This window comes from Petaurus breviceps, unplaced genomic scaffold (assembly GCF_028583685.1).
Source record: "Petaurus breviceps papuanus isolate PSGF00001 unplaced genomic scaffold, PetGlider_PUasm1.0 174, whole genome shotgun sequence".
Lineage (NCBI taxonomy): Eukaryota > Metazoa > Chordata > Mammalia > Diprotodontia > Petauridae > Petaurus > Petaurus breviceps.
The window spans coordinates 36,955,027-36,973,652 of NW_027185761.1; the positions used below are offsets into that span (position 1 = coordinate 36,955,027).

The following is an 18,626-nucleotide window of genomic DNA, read 5'->3' on the forward strand; positions in this document are numbered from 1 at the left end:
TTTAGACCACAGCCATCGGATCACAGGTCTAGAGCTCATCTCTGGCCTCAGAGACTTACTACCTGTATGACCCTTGGTGAGCCCTTTGATCTCACTTTCCTCAACTGTCAAATGGGGATAAAAATAGCATCTCCTTCTAGCATGTGTCTTGAGAATCAAATGATATACTATTTGTAAAAAGTACTTAGCACATTATCTGACACTTCTTTGGCGCTATATAAATGTTGATTCCTTCCCCCTAAAGATTGCATTCTAATTAATGAAGACAATTCCCCAAAAGGATCTGAAAAGTGGGGATGGATGAGGAGGACTGCAGAACAGAGTCAGAGGTCAATCATCTTATCCAACCCCCTCATTTTACAGATGAGGAAAAAGAGGCCCAGGAATGTTAAGTGACTTCCCTAAGGTCACACAATTATTATCAATGGATAAGATTTGAAACCAAGTCTTCTACAAAGTAGTCTTGAGTAATAAATAGGTGAAGTGACTTGATCAAGGTCACTTAGTTAGAATGTTTTAGAGGAAGGACTTGAACCTGACCCTTACAGACTTTCTAGCCAATGTACCATGAGAAAGCCTAAAGCAATATATTCAGCACTGCTTGTCCATAGAATACGATACACTGCCTTTCAGAAGGTTGTTGTGAGTCTCAAATGAGAAGATGCAGGTAGGGCACTTTGCAACCTGAACAACACAAATACCAGTTGCTGTTGGAATTACATTACCTCGTCTCTCTTTGTTTCCTGTGTTACTTAGATCCCCAGACACACTACAAGCTTCCTGAGTGCAAGGATCCTAGCATCCCATTTAGCCTCCATCACATTTGATATCTACATGCCCTATAAAAGAATGATGCAGGCAAGTGTCATCTTACCACATTATATGACTCTGAAGTCATAGTGATGTAAACACAAAAAAGGCCCATATGAATGGAGACCAAAACATTGCTCAGCTTGGTGATGCAGTGGATAGAGCCCTGGGTTTCAAGTCAAGAAGACAAGTTTGAATACCAACTCAGTGACTTACTGTCTTGGTAAGCCACATAAATTCTGTCAACCTCAGTTTCCTCATCTGGCAAATGAGATGTTTGGGCTCATTGACCTCCAAGGTCTCCCTGCAGCTCTCAAGTTATGATCCTAACAATAAGGTTTTCTTATTGGCTCACTCAAATCTTATCCTAAAAAAAAAAAAAAAGATTAGCTATACAATATTTGTTTTTCCTTTGCCTCTTCCAAATAATTCATAATGGGAAAGAATGGCAGTTTTCCCCACCTCACCCTAACTCTATTTGTGGTTATAGAGTCGTTTGAGTTATATCTGACCCTTCACAACTCCATTTGGGGTTTTCTTGTTAAAGATACTGGAGTGATTTGCAATTTCCTTCTCGAGCTCGTTTTTCAGGGGAGGAAACTGAAGCACACAGGTTAAGTGACTTACCCAGGGTCATACAGCTAGTAGGTGTCTGAGGCCAGATTTTAACTCAGAAAGATGAGTTCCCCTGACTCTAGGCCAAGCACTCTATCCCCTGTACCACCTAGCTGCCGCATCCTGACTCTACACACTATTTTCTCAAGGAGAAGCAGATCTATGATTTTATTAGTCAGGGAACTTCCCAATGTAGAAAAATCCCTCCAAAAAAGGTCATCAACTCATCATAATTTAGGATGATAGATTTAGAACCTAAAATGATGATAAATGTCATCAAGTTCATTCCCTTCACTTTACCTTTGAGAACACTGAGGACTAGAGATATGATAACAGATGAAAGAATCCGGTTTACATGACTAATAAGCAGCAAAGCATTACCTGTAGCCAGGTCATCTTGTTTTGATTCCAAAGTTCTTTTCACTACAACAAAACTACCTTCTAACAGAAAGGTGGGACCTGAACAGGTCTGTTTGAAAAAAAAATAGCCAGCTCTCTATCCATAAACCATATTGTCTCTACTAAATATCCATAGTTATTTTGTCCTACTGGATTTTTTTTTTATTTTATTGGTGAAAAGTTCTCCTTGGGCAGAGATCCCCTCTACCAATGCAAATAGACTCTATTTCTATATAATTAGAGTTTTGCCTAGATGACTGGGAAGCTGAGTCATGACCTGAATCACATGGCTAATCTGCACCAGAATCAGATTAAGACAGGTCTTACTTGCTTAGGGACTCAGTGCTTTGTCCAGAATAGGCCAGCAGAAATGTAAGGGTGTAGAGAAAAAAAAAAAAAAGTATTTTTTCCTCCCCCTTTTTTTTCCTGCAATTGATTTCTAAATTGATGATCAAGCTAACCTTGCTACAACTAATTGAACCCAAAGAATTTAGTATAAATAATAAAGTTGCAAGTTTTTAGGTCTTTTTATATCCTATTTTAGCAGCACTCCTGGTAATGTGTAATCTGACTTGAGATCTTCCCACACCATTGAATAGCTGATAGGTTTGGAGCTTCTATGAAAGATGGGCTAAAAAATCAAGAAATTAACGTATAGCTTCTACATACTCCCGATTTCCCAAATGGCTGTGCTCAGCATGCCTAAAGCAATATCTCCAGCAGCCCTTGCCTATAGAATACAGTTCACTTCATCAGTGTCAAAAGAACCGTGTGGAAGCCTTCTCGTTACAGACTCAGCCAGTATTCACTGTGTTGCCTGTGGCACCTCAAACATGATGAAATAAGAATACCAAGTTCATATTCAGTCAATACCCCCTTGTGAGGTTGGCATGAGGAGTGGAATTTGGAGTTGGAATATTTTGGTTAAAACTGTATCCTACTTACAATTATCATAGAAACCTTTCTTCTCTTGAATCTTAGGGTGCAAGAGACATTTCAAAGGGCAAGCACATATCTGGTAATCCAAGTTCCCAAAAGAATGTAAGCTTCTTGGGGTGTGGGAGACTACTCAGCACAATAGTAGATTCCTTCTAAAAATTTTTATTTTGGGCTGGGGCCCTGCCGGGCGGCATGGCAACATGGCCGCCAGACCCGGGGCCCGCCCGGCTCTGAAGGGCCATGGCCCCCAGTAGAGATGGGCGGGGCGCCGGGAGCCCCGCGGCCGGAGGGCTGCCCCTGGCCTCGTCGCTGCTGCTGCAGCTGCTGCTCTGCGGCCTGTGGGTGCTGGGGGCCGGCCTGGCGCTGGACCTGGAGCTGCTGCGGGGACACTGGCAGGTGTACCGGCTGCTGACCTTCCCGCTGGGCCACACGGCCCTCCCGGCCCTGCTTCTGAGCCTGCTCCTCTTCCCCACCTTGGGCTGGTACCAGGAGAGCCATCTGGGCACCCTGCGCTACGTCCACACCTCGGCCCTGGGGGCCCTGGCCGTCGGGCTGCTGCACCTGCTCCTGGCCGGCCTCGGGGTGCCCGGGGCGGGGCGCAGGGGCTGCGGCTACACGCCCATCCACCTGGCTCTGCTGGCGGCCCAGCACCGGAGCCGGACCAGGCTGCCCTGGGGGTGGTCCCGCCCCTGCTGCTGCTGGCCCTGATGCACCTGCTGAGCTCCGAGCCCCCCTTCCTACTTCAGCTGTGCGGCCTCCTCACCGGCCTGGCCTCCTCTGCTGGGGTCTTTCGCCGGCTGGAGCTCTCCGAGCGCCGGCTCCAGGCCCTGCAAAGGGCTGGTGTCTGCAGGGCACTGGAGGGGAGCTGCCTGCTGTGTTTCATCCCAGCCCCGGGCAGCCCGCTGGAGCTGCCCATCCTGCATCCTGACGGACTGAGACATCCAGATCCTGGACCTCTTGGGAATTTGGTGCCAGGACTCTGGGCCTTCCCCCCCCCCCCCCCCCCCCGCGCCAGTTCCCCTCTCTATTGGCCTGGGGACCGGGCCCTCCTTGTTTGAAGGGGCCCCATCGTGGGACTCCCCCAGCCTCCCTCTGGAGACCCCACTGTGGCGCCAGGGAGAGGCTTTGAATGATGAGTTGCTGCAGGCCGCCATCCAAGCTTCCCTTCAGGACGAGGAGGAGCTGAGGTTGTCTAAGTTGTCTGTCTCTTCCCTAAGGCTGCAGCAGCTGGAGCGCATGGGATTCTCCATGGGGCAGGCGGTGGTGGCGCTTGCAGCCACAGGGCGCGTGGAAGGGGCTGTCTCGCTTCTAGTAGCGGGGCAGGTGGGCGATGCAGCCCAGGTGAGCCTGGCGGGCAGAAGTGAGCGTCCCGGAGAGGGCCCCCCTCCAGTCGCCCAGAAGCAGGAGCCCGCCAGGCCTTAAGGAGCGATGCCTGGGGCAGAGAACGGAGGGGGAAGCTGGGCGTGTTTGGGGGGCAGGGGCAGGGGCAGGGTGCAGGCTTCTGGCTGAGGCAGCCCGTCAGCTCTCAGCAACACACACAGAGACACACACAAACACAGACACACACTCCTGCCGAATAAATCCATTTTATCTTTAAAAAAAATAATAAAAATTTTTATTTTTAATTTGTTTATTAAACAAGCATTTCTATAAAATAGTACAATAAAACATGACTGTACATGAAAGTTCAAGTCTACTATGCACAACATGCTATTCCTTTCAAATGTACAAGGAAATTATCATGTAAATTCCATTTCTTTTTTTCTTTCCTCCCCCACCCTGCCCTAGACAAAAGTACCATACACAGACACAGACACGATACAATATCTGCAAATAGACACACACACATACATACACATATATACAAAATTATTCTATACCTACTTCTATTTATCAGATTTTTTCCCCTCTGGGTGCAGATAGCATCTTTCTTCATATGTCCTTTATAGCTGAGTATTTATAATACAAAAAATAATTTATTTGCCCAAAGTCATTCTTCAAACAATATTATTATTAATGTATATGATATTCTCTTGGTTCTCATTTTATTCTTCATTATTTTGTGCCAGTCTTTCCATATTATTCTAAAATCATTGAGTTCATCATTTCTTATAGCACAATAATATTTCATCCCAATCATATACCCTAACTTGTTCAACCATTTCCCAATTATAAAAGCCCCCAAACAGATTTTTAATAGAGTAATAAAACCCTTCAATTTTGCAAACTAAATAAAATCCTTAGAAATGTATTGTATTTTTTCTTAACAATGCTAAAAAGTGTTGTTTTGTTTTTTAAGGAAAGATTATTCAGCTTACATGTATTTTTCCATTAAGATAGTAGTAACATAGTCTATATGGTTGTTGTTTAATAGGTCCTCGAATGTCTAATTTCATTGACATTAATCATAATGAAGGTTACCTATAATATGCATAGTATGTGAAACATGATTAGCCCTTAATAAATGCCTGTTGATTGACTGAGAATAATATTTTTTAATCAGACAGATATTTATTTGACTTTGAGTTATCAATAGAGCACTGCCCTGGAAGTGAATTCTCCTAAAATATATATTAATTTACTCCTCAAAACTCAAATACATTTACATTACCTGACTTAGTGATGAAAATAGATCTCAGAACTCTAGCTTTTTCTTTTTTTTAAATAGGTTCCTGAGTTAGAAATTCTCCTCACAGCGTATATCATATCAATCTCTGAAAGCACCTGCTACAGGGTGACAGGAACTTTTGGTGGCATTGACTGATTCATGGGGACACTAAATAAAACATTAGCTGGTATGCTGAAAGTCAGGAAGCATTTGGAAGTCATAAAATTGCAAATCTAAGGAGCAAATTTCACCACTGAATCATTCAACAGATAGCAAGGAGACCTTCCGACAATTTAGTTTGTATTTTGGGGAGATCACAACAACGAAGAGAGACATTTTATAATCAGCCACCACATACATGGCAAAACAATAGCCAAGTTGTTGCTTTTTACCCTTGCTCAAAATCCAACATAGTAAAGAAATTCAATATCTGAAGATTTTTACTTTATTCATGAAAGTTTTATAAGAATTGTAGCCTGTATAAGAAAATAAAACTTAGGCAAGATGCTCCCAATGCGGGCTGGGAAAAGACAAGGTACTTTTCCCCAGTTATAGTCACAGTTCCCGGTTTTATAGGCTCTAAATTACGTGTGGTCTCCATACTTTGTTTATATACAATAACTCTAGAAAAAAACATATGGTGCATTGGGAGCCACCTTCAGATTCAAGATTACCTGGGTTTAAACACTATTACAAAATCTAATGAATCAAACTCTTGTCTTCCTCTTGAATTTTGACATTATTTTTCGTAAATGCATGCCATATGCTCCTTGTGGGCAGGGAATATATATTTTCATTTATCTTAGTTAAGACCCTCAGAGACTAGCAACAATGAATGCTTTATGAAATGAGATCTCCAGGGATAATCCGTGATGTGTCTAGACAGAAATACATCATTTAAAGTCACATATATGAAACAAGTGCATCAATAGCTAATCAGGACTACAGAAACCAATTCAAATATTGTGAAGGATCCAGACAAGGAAAGGAACATGAAATATTATACTCATAGTCTAAAATCAATGCAAATTGACTAAACCATGGCTTTAGAGTTCTTAACCTTTTTTTGTTTGTTTTTGTCAATGACATCTTTCAAAATATATAAAAAATCACAGAGGCTTTTGCAGAATAATATTTTTAAATGTACAAGATAAACATATAGGGATACAAAGGAAATAAACGACATTAAAATAGTTACAAAAGGTAGATTATATACATATATGTACATATGTATATAGATATAACTACTTATCTATCTACACATACACATATATGTGTATGTACATACACATATATGTGTGTATTTTGTATATGTGGTAGAGATAGCTAGTTAGATAGAAAGACAGACAAATAAGTTCCCTCATACTAGGTTAAGAATTCTTGCATTAAATAGTTTACTTGGACATATAAAAGCAATGAAAAGCCAATCCCACATTTGCCAACTTTCAAAAGCTTTAAATAAAGAGTTATCACAGTCCCTAAGAGGATGACTATAATCCCATGATCAGCTTAAAAGTCACTTTGAAAAGGCACAAAGCAGTTTAGTAGGTGGTTTAGAACACTGTCTATGTGTCACTGATGGGATATTTAAGCCCACATCTGACCCTTACTAAAGGATTGTAAGCTCCATGAGAGTATGATCTATGTCTCATATGCAGCATGCAGCAAAGTCTTAGTGCATTTCTAATCTAATAAAGTTTAAAACTTCAGTATTCTCCTTTGATGCCTAGTGTAATGCTTCGTGTATAATAGACATCTTTTGAGTTTAAACAAATTGAATTTGTCACGTTTTTAATGGGTGACCAATTTTCTTCCATTCTACCCAATACTCCTCCTCCTAATAACTTCTTCCTCTTTCTCTTTCTTTTTGTCTCCCTATTCTCTCTGTCTCTGTATGTCTGTCTGTCTCTCTCTGTCTCTCTCATATCTTTTTTTTTTTGCATGAACATTCCATCAAGAGGAAAACAACTCAATTGCCACTATGATGCATAAATAAAGTATGAGAGGAATTGGCCTCAATGAAAAACATGAGAAAAGAGCTCACTGTTCTCTTGCTGGGGCAACAAACTATTGAAGAACACCCAGGCCAAGCACACTGATTTCATGATCAATCTTAATACTTGCTATTTGGCCTGCATCCCCCTCCTCTGGCAATCTTCACAAATTCACAATATGTCCCTTTTATAAACAGCCTAAAAATCACAAGTATTCATCCCTGTGATTGCTTAGAACTAGAAGTCCAGAGGTCCATTAGTCCAACCCTTTTAGGAACCTAAGGTCCATTGTGGTATAGTCTTGGAATTGGAGTCAAAGGGATCTTGATCCAAATCACACCCTAGGTACTTACTATCTGTAGAAATTTGGGCAAGTGACTCAAGACATGGACTAAATGGCCTTTAAAACTCTTTCTTGCTCTAAAGCTGTGATCCTCTGAAGTCAAATGACTTGTCCTAGGTCACATAGGTAGTAAATACTAGAGGAAGAATTTGAACTCTGAAGTTATTTCACTCCCAAAGCCCTTGCCCTATTGTGCCACACACACACATTTCCTTTCTCTTTCTCCCACCCCTACCTGCACCTTTCATATACAAAAGCGCCTATTTTATAACAAAGCATGGTGTTGTCCAGTAATTTTGGTTTCAATAGTATTTATTGTCCCTTTTCTCTCTTACCCCTTTCTGAGAACACAGAGAGATGTGCTAACATCACGTTCTGAGGGTGTCCACTTCTTCTTCCCAAATAATATCATTAAGAAACAGGCCTAATTTATATTCCTTGTTAACTTGTTTCTTTGCCTCCTGCAATCCTACCATACTCCTAACAGTCTTTCTATTCATCTCTTTCTTCTCGATGCCTCATGGTTCTGTCGATATTTGGGCAGTACATGGGCAATCTTTCCTATAAATCAGAGGTGTTTGTCTATACCTCAACCCTAATAAAAAATTAATGGCTCCTTTTTTTCTACATTTGTTCAACTTCAAAATAAATATACCATACTATACATACATATCTATACATATATATGTGTACATATATCTACTTATACACATATATGCATGTATGTGTGTGTACACACACACACACACACAGTCCTTTCAAAGCTTGAAATATTCTACAGTTATTTCTTCCACACAGTGAGGAATGACACACTTGAGATCTGGGAAATCCATGTAAAATTTTTGGCCTCCCTTTGTACCAGAGAAGAATTCTGAATTATTACGCTATTAAAAGATTAAATATGTTGATATCATATAATATTACACACATATTTTATGCATTTCTCAGTTTCTAAATTTTTTTTCTGTGTCATCTGTTGGCTTTTGCATGTTATCTGTAGTTTCCACAAAAATCCCCCCAATTCCCATTTAATTTCTTATGCTGACCCTGAATATAAAACCTCTATGGAGAAATTCATCATGTGGAAGGGATAATTATATCCTGTATATTTTACCATATAAGCTTGTCCTATGTAGTTTTGTACTCAATTAGAGTATGTCCTACATATGCAAGAGTACCACAATAAAATTGTATGTTTATACTTTTGAAATTATGTCATGAATATGCACAAAGCTAGGAGCTAGTAGGGGCTCCAATACATATTGAAATGAATTGAAGTATATATGAATGTGATGGAATCTTACTTGTCCATGATGAATTCAGAGAAATACTGAAATACATATGAACTGATGCAAAGCAAGCAAAGTCACAAAAATAAAATACTAAAAGACCATAGTAACGTAAAAGGAAAGAACAACAGCAAAATTTTAAAAAATGAATGATGTAAAATTATGATAACCAAGCATGTCCCGAAGAAGAAGTAAAAGAACACATTTACCCTTAATCCTTTGCAAAAGCAAGGAGTGGCACAGATATTAGGTATTATATAGAATATTTTTAAAAAGCTTCTTCGGTTGGGGGAACATTTTTCCCCCACACATGTGGGGATATATTCCCCCAAATATAAGGGATGGGATGAGGAATGAATACAGTGTGAAATATATATGATAGAAAAACAAAATATATCAATAAGATCCACTTTTAAAAAGAAATAAATTGCATTTTCTTTAAGTTTGACACTAAGGGTGTGACTTTGACCATGGAGAAAGCTGACTCTTCACCACACTACAAAGTGTTTCTCCATCCACGTGCTCCTCCAAATGTTTATCACAAAAGATCAAGAAACTTATCTTTTTGATGGATTTTATTCAACTATTTAAAGGATTCTAGAATTAGGCACTGTTATTTCCTTTCTTACCTGGTACCCTCAGTAATCACATAAATTATGAAGTTACTTGCAATGATCCTTGTAGATGTCAATGATATCATCTATTAATATATCAGTTATGTAACCATTTACTATTGAGTATTGGACCTGATACTGAAGGACATTAAATGTCGACCTAGCAAACTGCCCTATATATAGTAGTATTTGTGGAAGGAAGGAAGGAAGGAAGGAAGGAAGGAAGGAAGGAAGGAAGGAAGGCGGGAAAGAGATACTATATAAGGAGCATATATGACACCAAGGATAATTGTTGCTGATGTGGTCTCTGCTAGGGTACTTTCTGCTTGCTTTTTCCCTGCTGCTGCTGAGAAAATTTGAAGCTACAAAAGAAGAGAGAAGGAAAAATGGCCAGCTTTTTTTACATATTTTTTATCTTTTTAAACATCCAGAGAATCTGTAGCCCTTGAAATGTCATTTGCATTAATGAGGACATGAACAATAAATCCTATGAAAATTGAAATGTTGCTTTTTTGTTTGTTTTTTAAAATAATAAAAAAAGACTGAATGACAGATGCTTTGCTTGGTAGAAAATAGGAAGGGAGGGAATGATGGTGCATTGAAACTGCCTGTTCTTGAAAGAATTATTTGAAGATATGCAGAAGCATAACCCATAGATTTTTCCCTTTGGGTTAATATCATAAATTTTCTCCAGATCAGATATCATTAAATGTGATGATCTGATTTTTTACTTTTGTCAGAACATCGTGATAGTGGCAAATCTCTGGGGTTTCTTCTGATATGCAAGTGAATTTAGCTTGGCTTTCTGGGTGCCCAGTGAGCCACAATTTAACTGTTCAACATTTAGTGGAAGATTGAAGTTTGGAGTCGGGGAACTGTGCTGAGGAAAGAATATCTTTTTGATCCTGAAAGGGAGAGGAACTTCAGAAATATTATCATATCAAGAATATAAAGAGAATTGGAGGGCTATAACACTTCCAAGTCTGCAAGATCATAAATTTTGTTCTCTAAGTGCTTAGATACCATTAAGTTTAGCCTCCTAGTTTACAGAGGAAGAAACTGAGGCACAGAAAGGTTAAGTCATCAAACAACCAGCAAGTGTCACAGGTTAGATTTGAACCCATATTCTCCAGTCTCCAGTTGCCATGGTCTATCCACTACACCATATTTCCTGTTCCAAGACTTGAATTAAAAAGATGAGTCACTGAAAGAGAGTGAGAGATGGGAAACAGGAATGTTAAGAACAGTTAGTCTAAACTCCATTTCATGCTTCATTGAAAGCCAGGGTTATTTACTACTAGGCTTTTTAGATACTATAACTGTAATTTCACCCTCTTGTTATTTTAAACGTTTCCAGTGGTTGCCATTAGTTTGAAAACAACCACAACTGCAATACACAAATGCAAAATACCTAAAGAATAGCTCTGTGCGTGCACCTATGTATGTGTACAGATATGAGAAATTGGCAAGCTGTCACTGAACACTATAAATTCTAAAAAAAAAAACCTGAAGATGGACATTATCCAATACCAATGGGAAGGAACATGATAGGGGACAGCAAGCTGCAATGCATTATAAACAATATAACAAGGGAAATGTAAAGATGCCATCAAAGAAAATCAATGATGAGAAAGGGACTGATCAAGTGAAGATAGTGATCGTTGATGGGATAGTAGATAGGGATAGTTGATGCACAACTTGTATACTCCTCTGATATCTTTGTGATATCAAGAGAAGGTAAGGAAATCCCCCTTCTCTTGTTACATTGAGCCCCTGTGATGACATTATAGGAGCACATACAGGGGTCTACCAAGATTGAAAGGCATGGATAGGTGGCAGTTTACATGATTAAAGATAATACTCTCATCCCACCATTGCTTGTACTAGTGTAAAAGTCTTCTGGTGAGTCTCCCTTGCTTCAAGTATCTCTCCCCTTCAATTCATCCTCTACTTAGGTACTGAAGCTATTTTTCTAAATTTCAATGGCTCCCAATTACTTCCATGATCAAATATAAGTTTCTTTATTTGGCATTCAACATTTTTCACAACTTAGACCCTGCATATCTTTCTAGTCTTCTTAAAATCTATTCTTTTCTGGATGCCCATCAATTGAGGAATGACTAAACAAGTTGTAGTATATTTGGTAATGGAAATACTCTTGTGCTATAAGAAATGACAAGCAGGATAATTCCATAAAAACCTGAAAAGCCTGATGGAACCTGGAAAGACTAATGGAAAGACTGATGAACTGATGGAAAATGAAGTGAACAGAACCAGAATGCTGTACACAATTGTTTTTTTTACATGTAATTGATGAAAATAAAATCTTATTCAATCTTTTTTTTAATTCTGAAGGGGAAATTATTCCCCTCCAAACACTTTCCAGTCTTGAAACATTAACCTATTTATTGTCCCTTGTACATGATACTCCATCACCCAATTCTGTGCCTTTTTTTGCCCAGGACTGGAATGTATTCCCTTCTCACCATAAGACTGTGAACTCCTTAAGATTAGGGACTGTTCTTTATCTTTTTTTTCATTCCTGAATGCTTTACATCATACCTGGCACATAGTAGGTACCTGATAAAGATTTGCTGACTGATCAGTCTTTTTTTCTTTGACTTCCTTCAAGATTTCTCCAAGAGGCCTTTTCTAGGTTCTTTTTCTCCCATGTCTATCCCCATCTTTCTGAGATAACCTTGCATCATATATTTTTTCCCCATTAGAATGAAAGCTCCTTGAAGTCATAGCATTTTCCTTTCTGTCTTCTTCCTGCACTTAGTAGTCAGTAAGTCAGTCCACTAGCATTTATTACACATCTACTGTATGCCAGACACTGTACTAAATGTTTATATGAAAACAATTTTTTTAATGTCTCTACTCTCAATGAGGTTACAGTCTAATGGAGGAGACAACATGCAAGCAGCTATATACAAACAAGTCATGTATGAGATAGATTGGGGGTAGTCTCAGAGGGGAAGCTATTTTATAGATATGGTAGATTAAGGAGGACTGGGAAAGGCATTGTGCCTGGCACGTAGTAGGTGCTTAATATATGCCTAGTGAATGAACTATGGATTTGATCCCAGATCCAAATGGATATCTGAGTCACATTTTGCAGGGATTTTGATTGAGAGCATCTCAGAGGAAACAAAAATCCAGTGGCAAGTGGCGAGGAAACTAAAAAGTAGAGAATATGGGACAATAAGTTCAGAGATGGAGGGAGTAAGCATGTGAAGATCGCTCCTGACACCACTGTAATATGTCAACTACCCATACTTGGTTACTTTCCTCTGCTCACTCTCTTTTCCCCATGTTATAATCTGTCACCAATTCCTTCTCCATCTTCTTTTGTTCAGTGACTCTTTTAAGGTCTGTTTCTCACCAACCCTTCAATAAAGTTCCCTGTTCTGGCCTTAGTCATCTAATTACAAAACTATCACAACCTTTGTCATCAAATCTCTGCCTTCAGGAGTTTTTCTCTTGCAATCGAATCTAAATGTCGCTGCTATAATCTCTTCTAGACTTTCACTTTAACATGATACCACTTGCTTTTTAAAACATTCTCTTAAGCACACTCTGGTTCCTCTGCAACACAACTAATTGTCTTACTTAATTTCAACATTGTGCCTACCCTGGCTTTTGGTATGACCCCACCCTTATGCCCTCTTATCCCCATGTCTAGCTGCTTCTTAGTTTTGACACATTCCATACCTCTTCTTGTTCCTAGGTCAATCTTCCATTGCCCAGCAGAAAAGACATATGCCTTTCTTCATTCCAATCCTACCTCATATCATGACTTAAAAAATCACAACTGAGTTAAACGAAAGCCAGGAGACCCCTAAGCAAAGCTAATATTTTTTTAAATCCTTCCTCTCATTTTTTATGCATGACAGAGTTTACTTCCTATGTCTTATTTATGGAATTAAAAATACACATGATTTTCTAAAATCTGATTTCTGCATGGACTCCCACATGTGAAGAGAAGTTTGGTGCTTCTGAAAAGTCCTTTGTTGTGGGGAGTTGTACACAATATGTGAACATGAGTGTGTGCATTGTGCCATTTCTTTTTTGGATCTACTTTTTTTCCTGAATGACAGTGGCTTGCTGAGGATCTGAGGGCTGCCTCAAATCAAAACCCAGATTGTCTAGACCTTTACTCCCCAGGCGATTTCCTCTAGGGGACTCTGATTTTCTCTCCTCAATGAGGACTATAACAAAAGATCAATAATTTCCACTCCACCCCCTACTGCTAAATGGATAAGGATGGCTGACCACCTTACAGACTACTGCTACCAAATGGCAAGGGCAATTAAAGGTCTCAATGCTGAGTGGAGGACTCTCCTAACCCTAATGTTCTACCCGCTGTTCCCAGTGACAGTTTTCATCACATGTGATTCCCAGAATCTGCCCACAACTCTTGTGCCTCTCCATTCAGCCCCACTTCTAAGAATCAATATATCCATGCTGCTATTGAATTGCTTGGGATATTAAGTCACAGGGGACAAAAATCCTGTCTAGCATATTGTAGACACAATAATGATGGAACAATTGTTTGATGAGTACAAGTTCACATGTGATAGTCACCAAAACTCAAATGACTAAATATTTAGTAGATGAAATTCAGCCCTTCAGAATTTTGCATAAATTGTTTCACTTTAGCATTTAACAATAATTCATCATGTCTTCTTTTGCTTGCACACAAGTCTCTAGGTTATTTCTTTTTTTTCTAAAATGAAAGACACCTTGTGTAGTTCCCCATTGACTCACATACACATGCATAAAATTAATATGCAAAGCATATACTTGGAGAGGCTTTACAGCCAGTTTTCAAGCATATGGTGAATTCCCAATGTACAATTCAACAAAATAAATTATGGAATTCATAGGAACTAAATTGCAAAAGTCAATGAATTGGTGATAGTATTTTCAAAGTGTAGTCTCCCTTAGTGATAATAATATAGTTTCTCTCCCCCTTTCTTTTCACAATTACAACAAATATGTGTATTGGACCTGTTTGATGCAAACCCACTATGTGCAGAGTATTGAGCTAGATACAGAGACACAAAGTTTAAATAGGATTGAACATATTTAAAAGCAAACTAATAATATTTTTTTCTGAAAAAAATCTTTTTCCTCTTCCTAAATCTTATTTTCAGGGTACCACTATTGTCCCCGGTATGGAGTTTGCAACTTTGAATAAGAAAGATGAATTGGATCATGATTTGAAAGATGAAGTAAGTCATGAGGTCACTAGAGGGAGTGATACCAGGCATAGGCAATATTTTTCTTTCACATTTTTAGCAGCAAGATAGGGTAATATCTATATGGCAAATAAAGATAACAATGTTTTTCTCTGTTTTTATGCTTGGTGAGAATTGAGTCAGTCTGTACACAGATGAGGAGTCACTGGCAAGGGAAAGATCAATAATACATGAAAAAGGAGTGATGCAGCAAGATTCTGGAGGAGATAGGAGAGGAGATCAAGAACAGAGGCAAAGTAAATAGTCTTAGTAAATGGTATATAGTTGTTTTTTTTTCTATTACCAGAGGGAAAGAGTGGAGTGAGGGTAACATAACTAAGAAGTTTTGAAGAATGGAACAAAGGAGATGAGGTAATTCATTTCAAGTGAATTCTTTGTGGAGAAACTGTGGCATAATAGGTGAATAAAACAGTGGATTTTAAATCAGAAAGACCAGAATTCATATCTCATCTATGAAACTTCCCTAGATGGTAGCCCAGTGCTCTGTCTACCATTCCAAGCTGACGCAAAATCAGAAAATGTTATTGGTTGACTGAGGCAGAAGGAGAAGTAGAATTAGTAGTAGTAGTAACAATAACAGTGAGGATTTATATAGCATTTAAATATTTGAAAAGTTCTTTACATGTTATCTCACTTGACCTTCTGCTATTATCATATTTTACAGATGAGGAAACTGAGTCAGGCAGACATAAATGATTTGCCAAGGGTCACATGACTAGTAAGTTTTTGAGGTCAGCTTCAAATTCAGGTCTGCCTGATTCCAAATGTACAGTCCTATCCTGTATAAGAAAAGTATGCTAATTCCATTTTACAGGCTTAAAGATCAGGAGGATTATTCAATACTGGAGGGATTTCTAAGGAATTCTGAGGGGAAAATGAGGTAACATTTTAAAAAGATAGAAAGAATGCTTTGGGGGGGGTGTGTGTATGTGGGAGATTTGGATAGAGAATGGGTTACAAATGACCTATTAAAATGGCACAGACAAGAAGAAATTGAGTTAGGGTGGGACAGAGAAATATGAAAGATTATTAAAATGAAAATTAAAAGTATGGGAGAGGGGGCAGCTAGGTGGTGCAGCGAGTAAAACGCTGGCCCTGGAGTTGGGAGGACCCAAGTTTGGTTCCAGCCTGAGACACTTAACACCCACACAAAAATACTAGCCGTGTAACCTTGGACAAGTTACTTAACCCCAAATTGCCCTCCAAAAGGCAAAAAAAAAAAGTATGGGAGAAGTGATGCTTAGTATTAATAGGCTACTCACCCCTAAGGCTTTCAATGAGACTTTTTCTGCAGGATACTATAATATTCTGATAACAGCTGCTATAATACTACTATGACTACTTCTATTATCACCACCACCACCATCATCTCTACTACCACCACACTCTACTACTATTGCTGCTACTACTACTACCACCACCACTACCATCACCACTACCACTACTACCACCACCATTACTACTAATTAATAGTTACTTGGGCCATATTTTTAAAAGAAAAATACAATTGTCTCAAATGGTTTCCAAGGTAAAGACAAAAATATTACTTTTTTTTCCTTTTAAGGAAGTTTTTCACATAATTGAAGCTTTGCAAATAAACTTTATTGATGCTTTTCAGAGAAACTCAAAGTTGGAAGTAGTTTCAGAGGTCATTTAGTTGTACATTCCCCTGAACTAGAAATCATTTAGGAATTTCTCTTATAAGTTGTCATACAATCTTTTTTTGCTTAAAGACTTCCAATTAATGATACAGACATCACTAATACTGAAAGCAGCCTATTTCACTATGAGACAGTTCTAATTGTAAGGAAGTCATTCATTACATGGTGTCTAAATCTAGCTTGCTGCAAACTCCATTCATGACCTTTATTTCTATTCTCTGAGGATACCAAAAAACTGAACACCTTTTCCACATGCTGACATTCCCATATTGGAAGGCAGCCATAAAATCCCACCTAAGTCTTCTCTTTTCCAGACTAAATATCCCTAGTTCCTTACTTGATCTTCAAATATCATGACCTCCAGAGCCTCATCATCTTGATTGCTCTGGATAGGATATGCTCCATTTTATCAAACACCTTCCCAAAATAGTATTCTCAGAACTAAACAAAAACCTTCAGATATGGGCAGATCAAAGTGCCTCACCTTCATGTTCCTCTCCTTCCCTCTCTATTCAGGATAATTTGTCTTCCTTAATGCAAATATTAGAAATTAGTTTTGTCTAAACAACCCTAGTGTACCAGGGCAAGTTCTAAGTAATTCCAAATAAATTGAATTTTACATAAATATAATCTGAGCACTTTTGATTAATCCACAAAAAAGTATGATTGTATTTCTATGTGATAGGTATTTTACTGATGGTTGAATGCATGTGGGGGGAGGGGGATTGCAAGTATAAAAGATGCAATAATCTCCATTCGAAATGACAAAAAGACAAAGAAAAGAGAAACACATAAAAATGAAAATAAATTTAAAAAGCAATCCTGTGATAACATGCTTGTAAACTAAATAGCCTTTTCTAAAATTTCACTCCCCTTTACCTTGTGGATATAGTTGCAAAAAATTGAATTGCAAGTTTTAAAAAAATATGCTGACGCTTCCTCACCTCATCAGCAGAAATTTTGCTCCACTGACACATTTTCAATGAAACGCTATGAAATTATATTAAAAGACAATTTCAGGAGAAGCCGCGGAATGTAAACCCATTTGAAAAACAACCCTAAACTCAGAATTCAAATCCTGACCCTTTTTATAGGGTTTTGGACCAACTATTCCATTAAGATTATAATAGTCATTGATACTTTCTTGCTGTGCACTCTTAAAACACATACATGAAAACACTGATTCACATATTTCTGTCTATCATCATTCCTGCCCTAACTTTTCCTTCCCCTCCTTCCCACAAAAAGAACCTACAAAAGTTTAATGCCAGAAAATGTGGAACACATGCTTAATTGAGGCAGTAAATACTGTGCTGCTTTAGCAGATTGCTTCCCTGGTAAATAACATAATGGATTTTTTTTCTTATGAATAATATTCAGAAATATACCAGGCAAAAAGGAGGTTTATTAGTAATAACAATGACTAACACTTTTTATTTTCCAAATAATACACAAATATCAGCTAATCAGTCTTCATAAGGTCTCTAGGGAATAAAGGCATGGCCTGTTCTCCTATACACCCACCAAAATTGAGGCTAAAGACTATGTTTGCAAAAATGGACTTCTTATGCATGCAGATGAATTCTCAACTGGACCGCCACATGTCAATCTTAAACACATCTGACTGGTCTCAGATTGATAACTGCAGACCCCACTCTGGGTGGACAGTGGCTAAGGTCAAATCCATTGATTTGAACCTGACTTACCAGGACACAAATGAGTTTTACCTGAATTGCTTGATTCAAGCACTTTAATGCTTTTTCAAGCAAATCAATTGTGTTGCACATCTACTGGGAACAAATCAATTACATGCAAAAACCTGTGTAGATAGAAAATGAAGGTGCTTTGAGACCCTTTGAAATTGGGTTCCTCTGAGAATTTTGTTAGAAATTGAAAAGGGAATTGGGGTCAAGGTTAAAATTAAACACAGAAATTTAGACTTTCTATTCTGTATTCAGTCTTTGGTTTTATTAGGAAATTGTCTTCTGGAATATAATTAAAAATATGTGTGGTAATGCATTGTGGGAAGAGTTCTAAACTGATTTTCCTCATTTTAGGAAACAATCAGGCATTATACAGGAAAAGTCACT

At 38.5% G+C, this 18,626-nt stretch overlaps 2 protein-coding genes across 5 annotated transcripts in view; one reads left to right on the forward strand and one right to left on the reverse strand.

Moving 5' to 3' along the window:
- CHL1 (cell adhesion molecule L1 like) overlaps positions 1-18,626 on the reverse strand; it is a 279,616-nt gene that overhangs the window by 242,994 nt on the left and 17,996 nt on the right. The window lies entirely within an intron of this gene.
- On the forward strand, positions 3,004-4,343 carry LOC138158358 (rhomboid domain-containing protein 3-like). The gene is given in 3 exon segments (XM_069084507.1): positions 3,004-3,433; positions 3,436-3,749; positions 3,751-4,343. Coding segments are annotated over 3 exon segments (1,179 nt in total). The 3' UTR covers positions 4,186-4,343.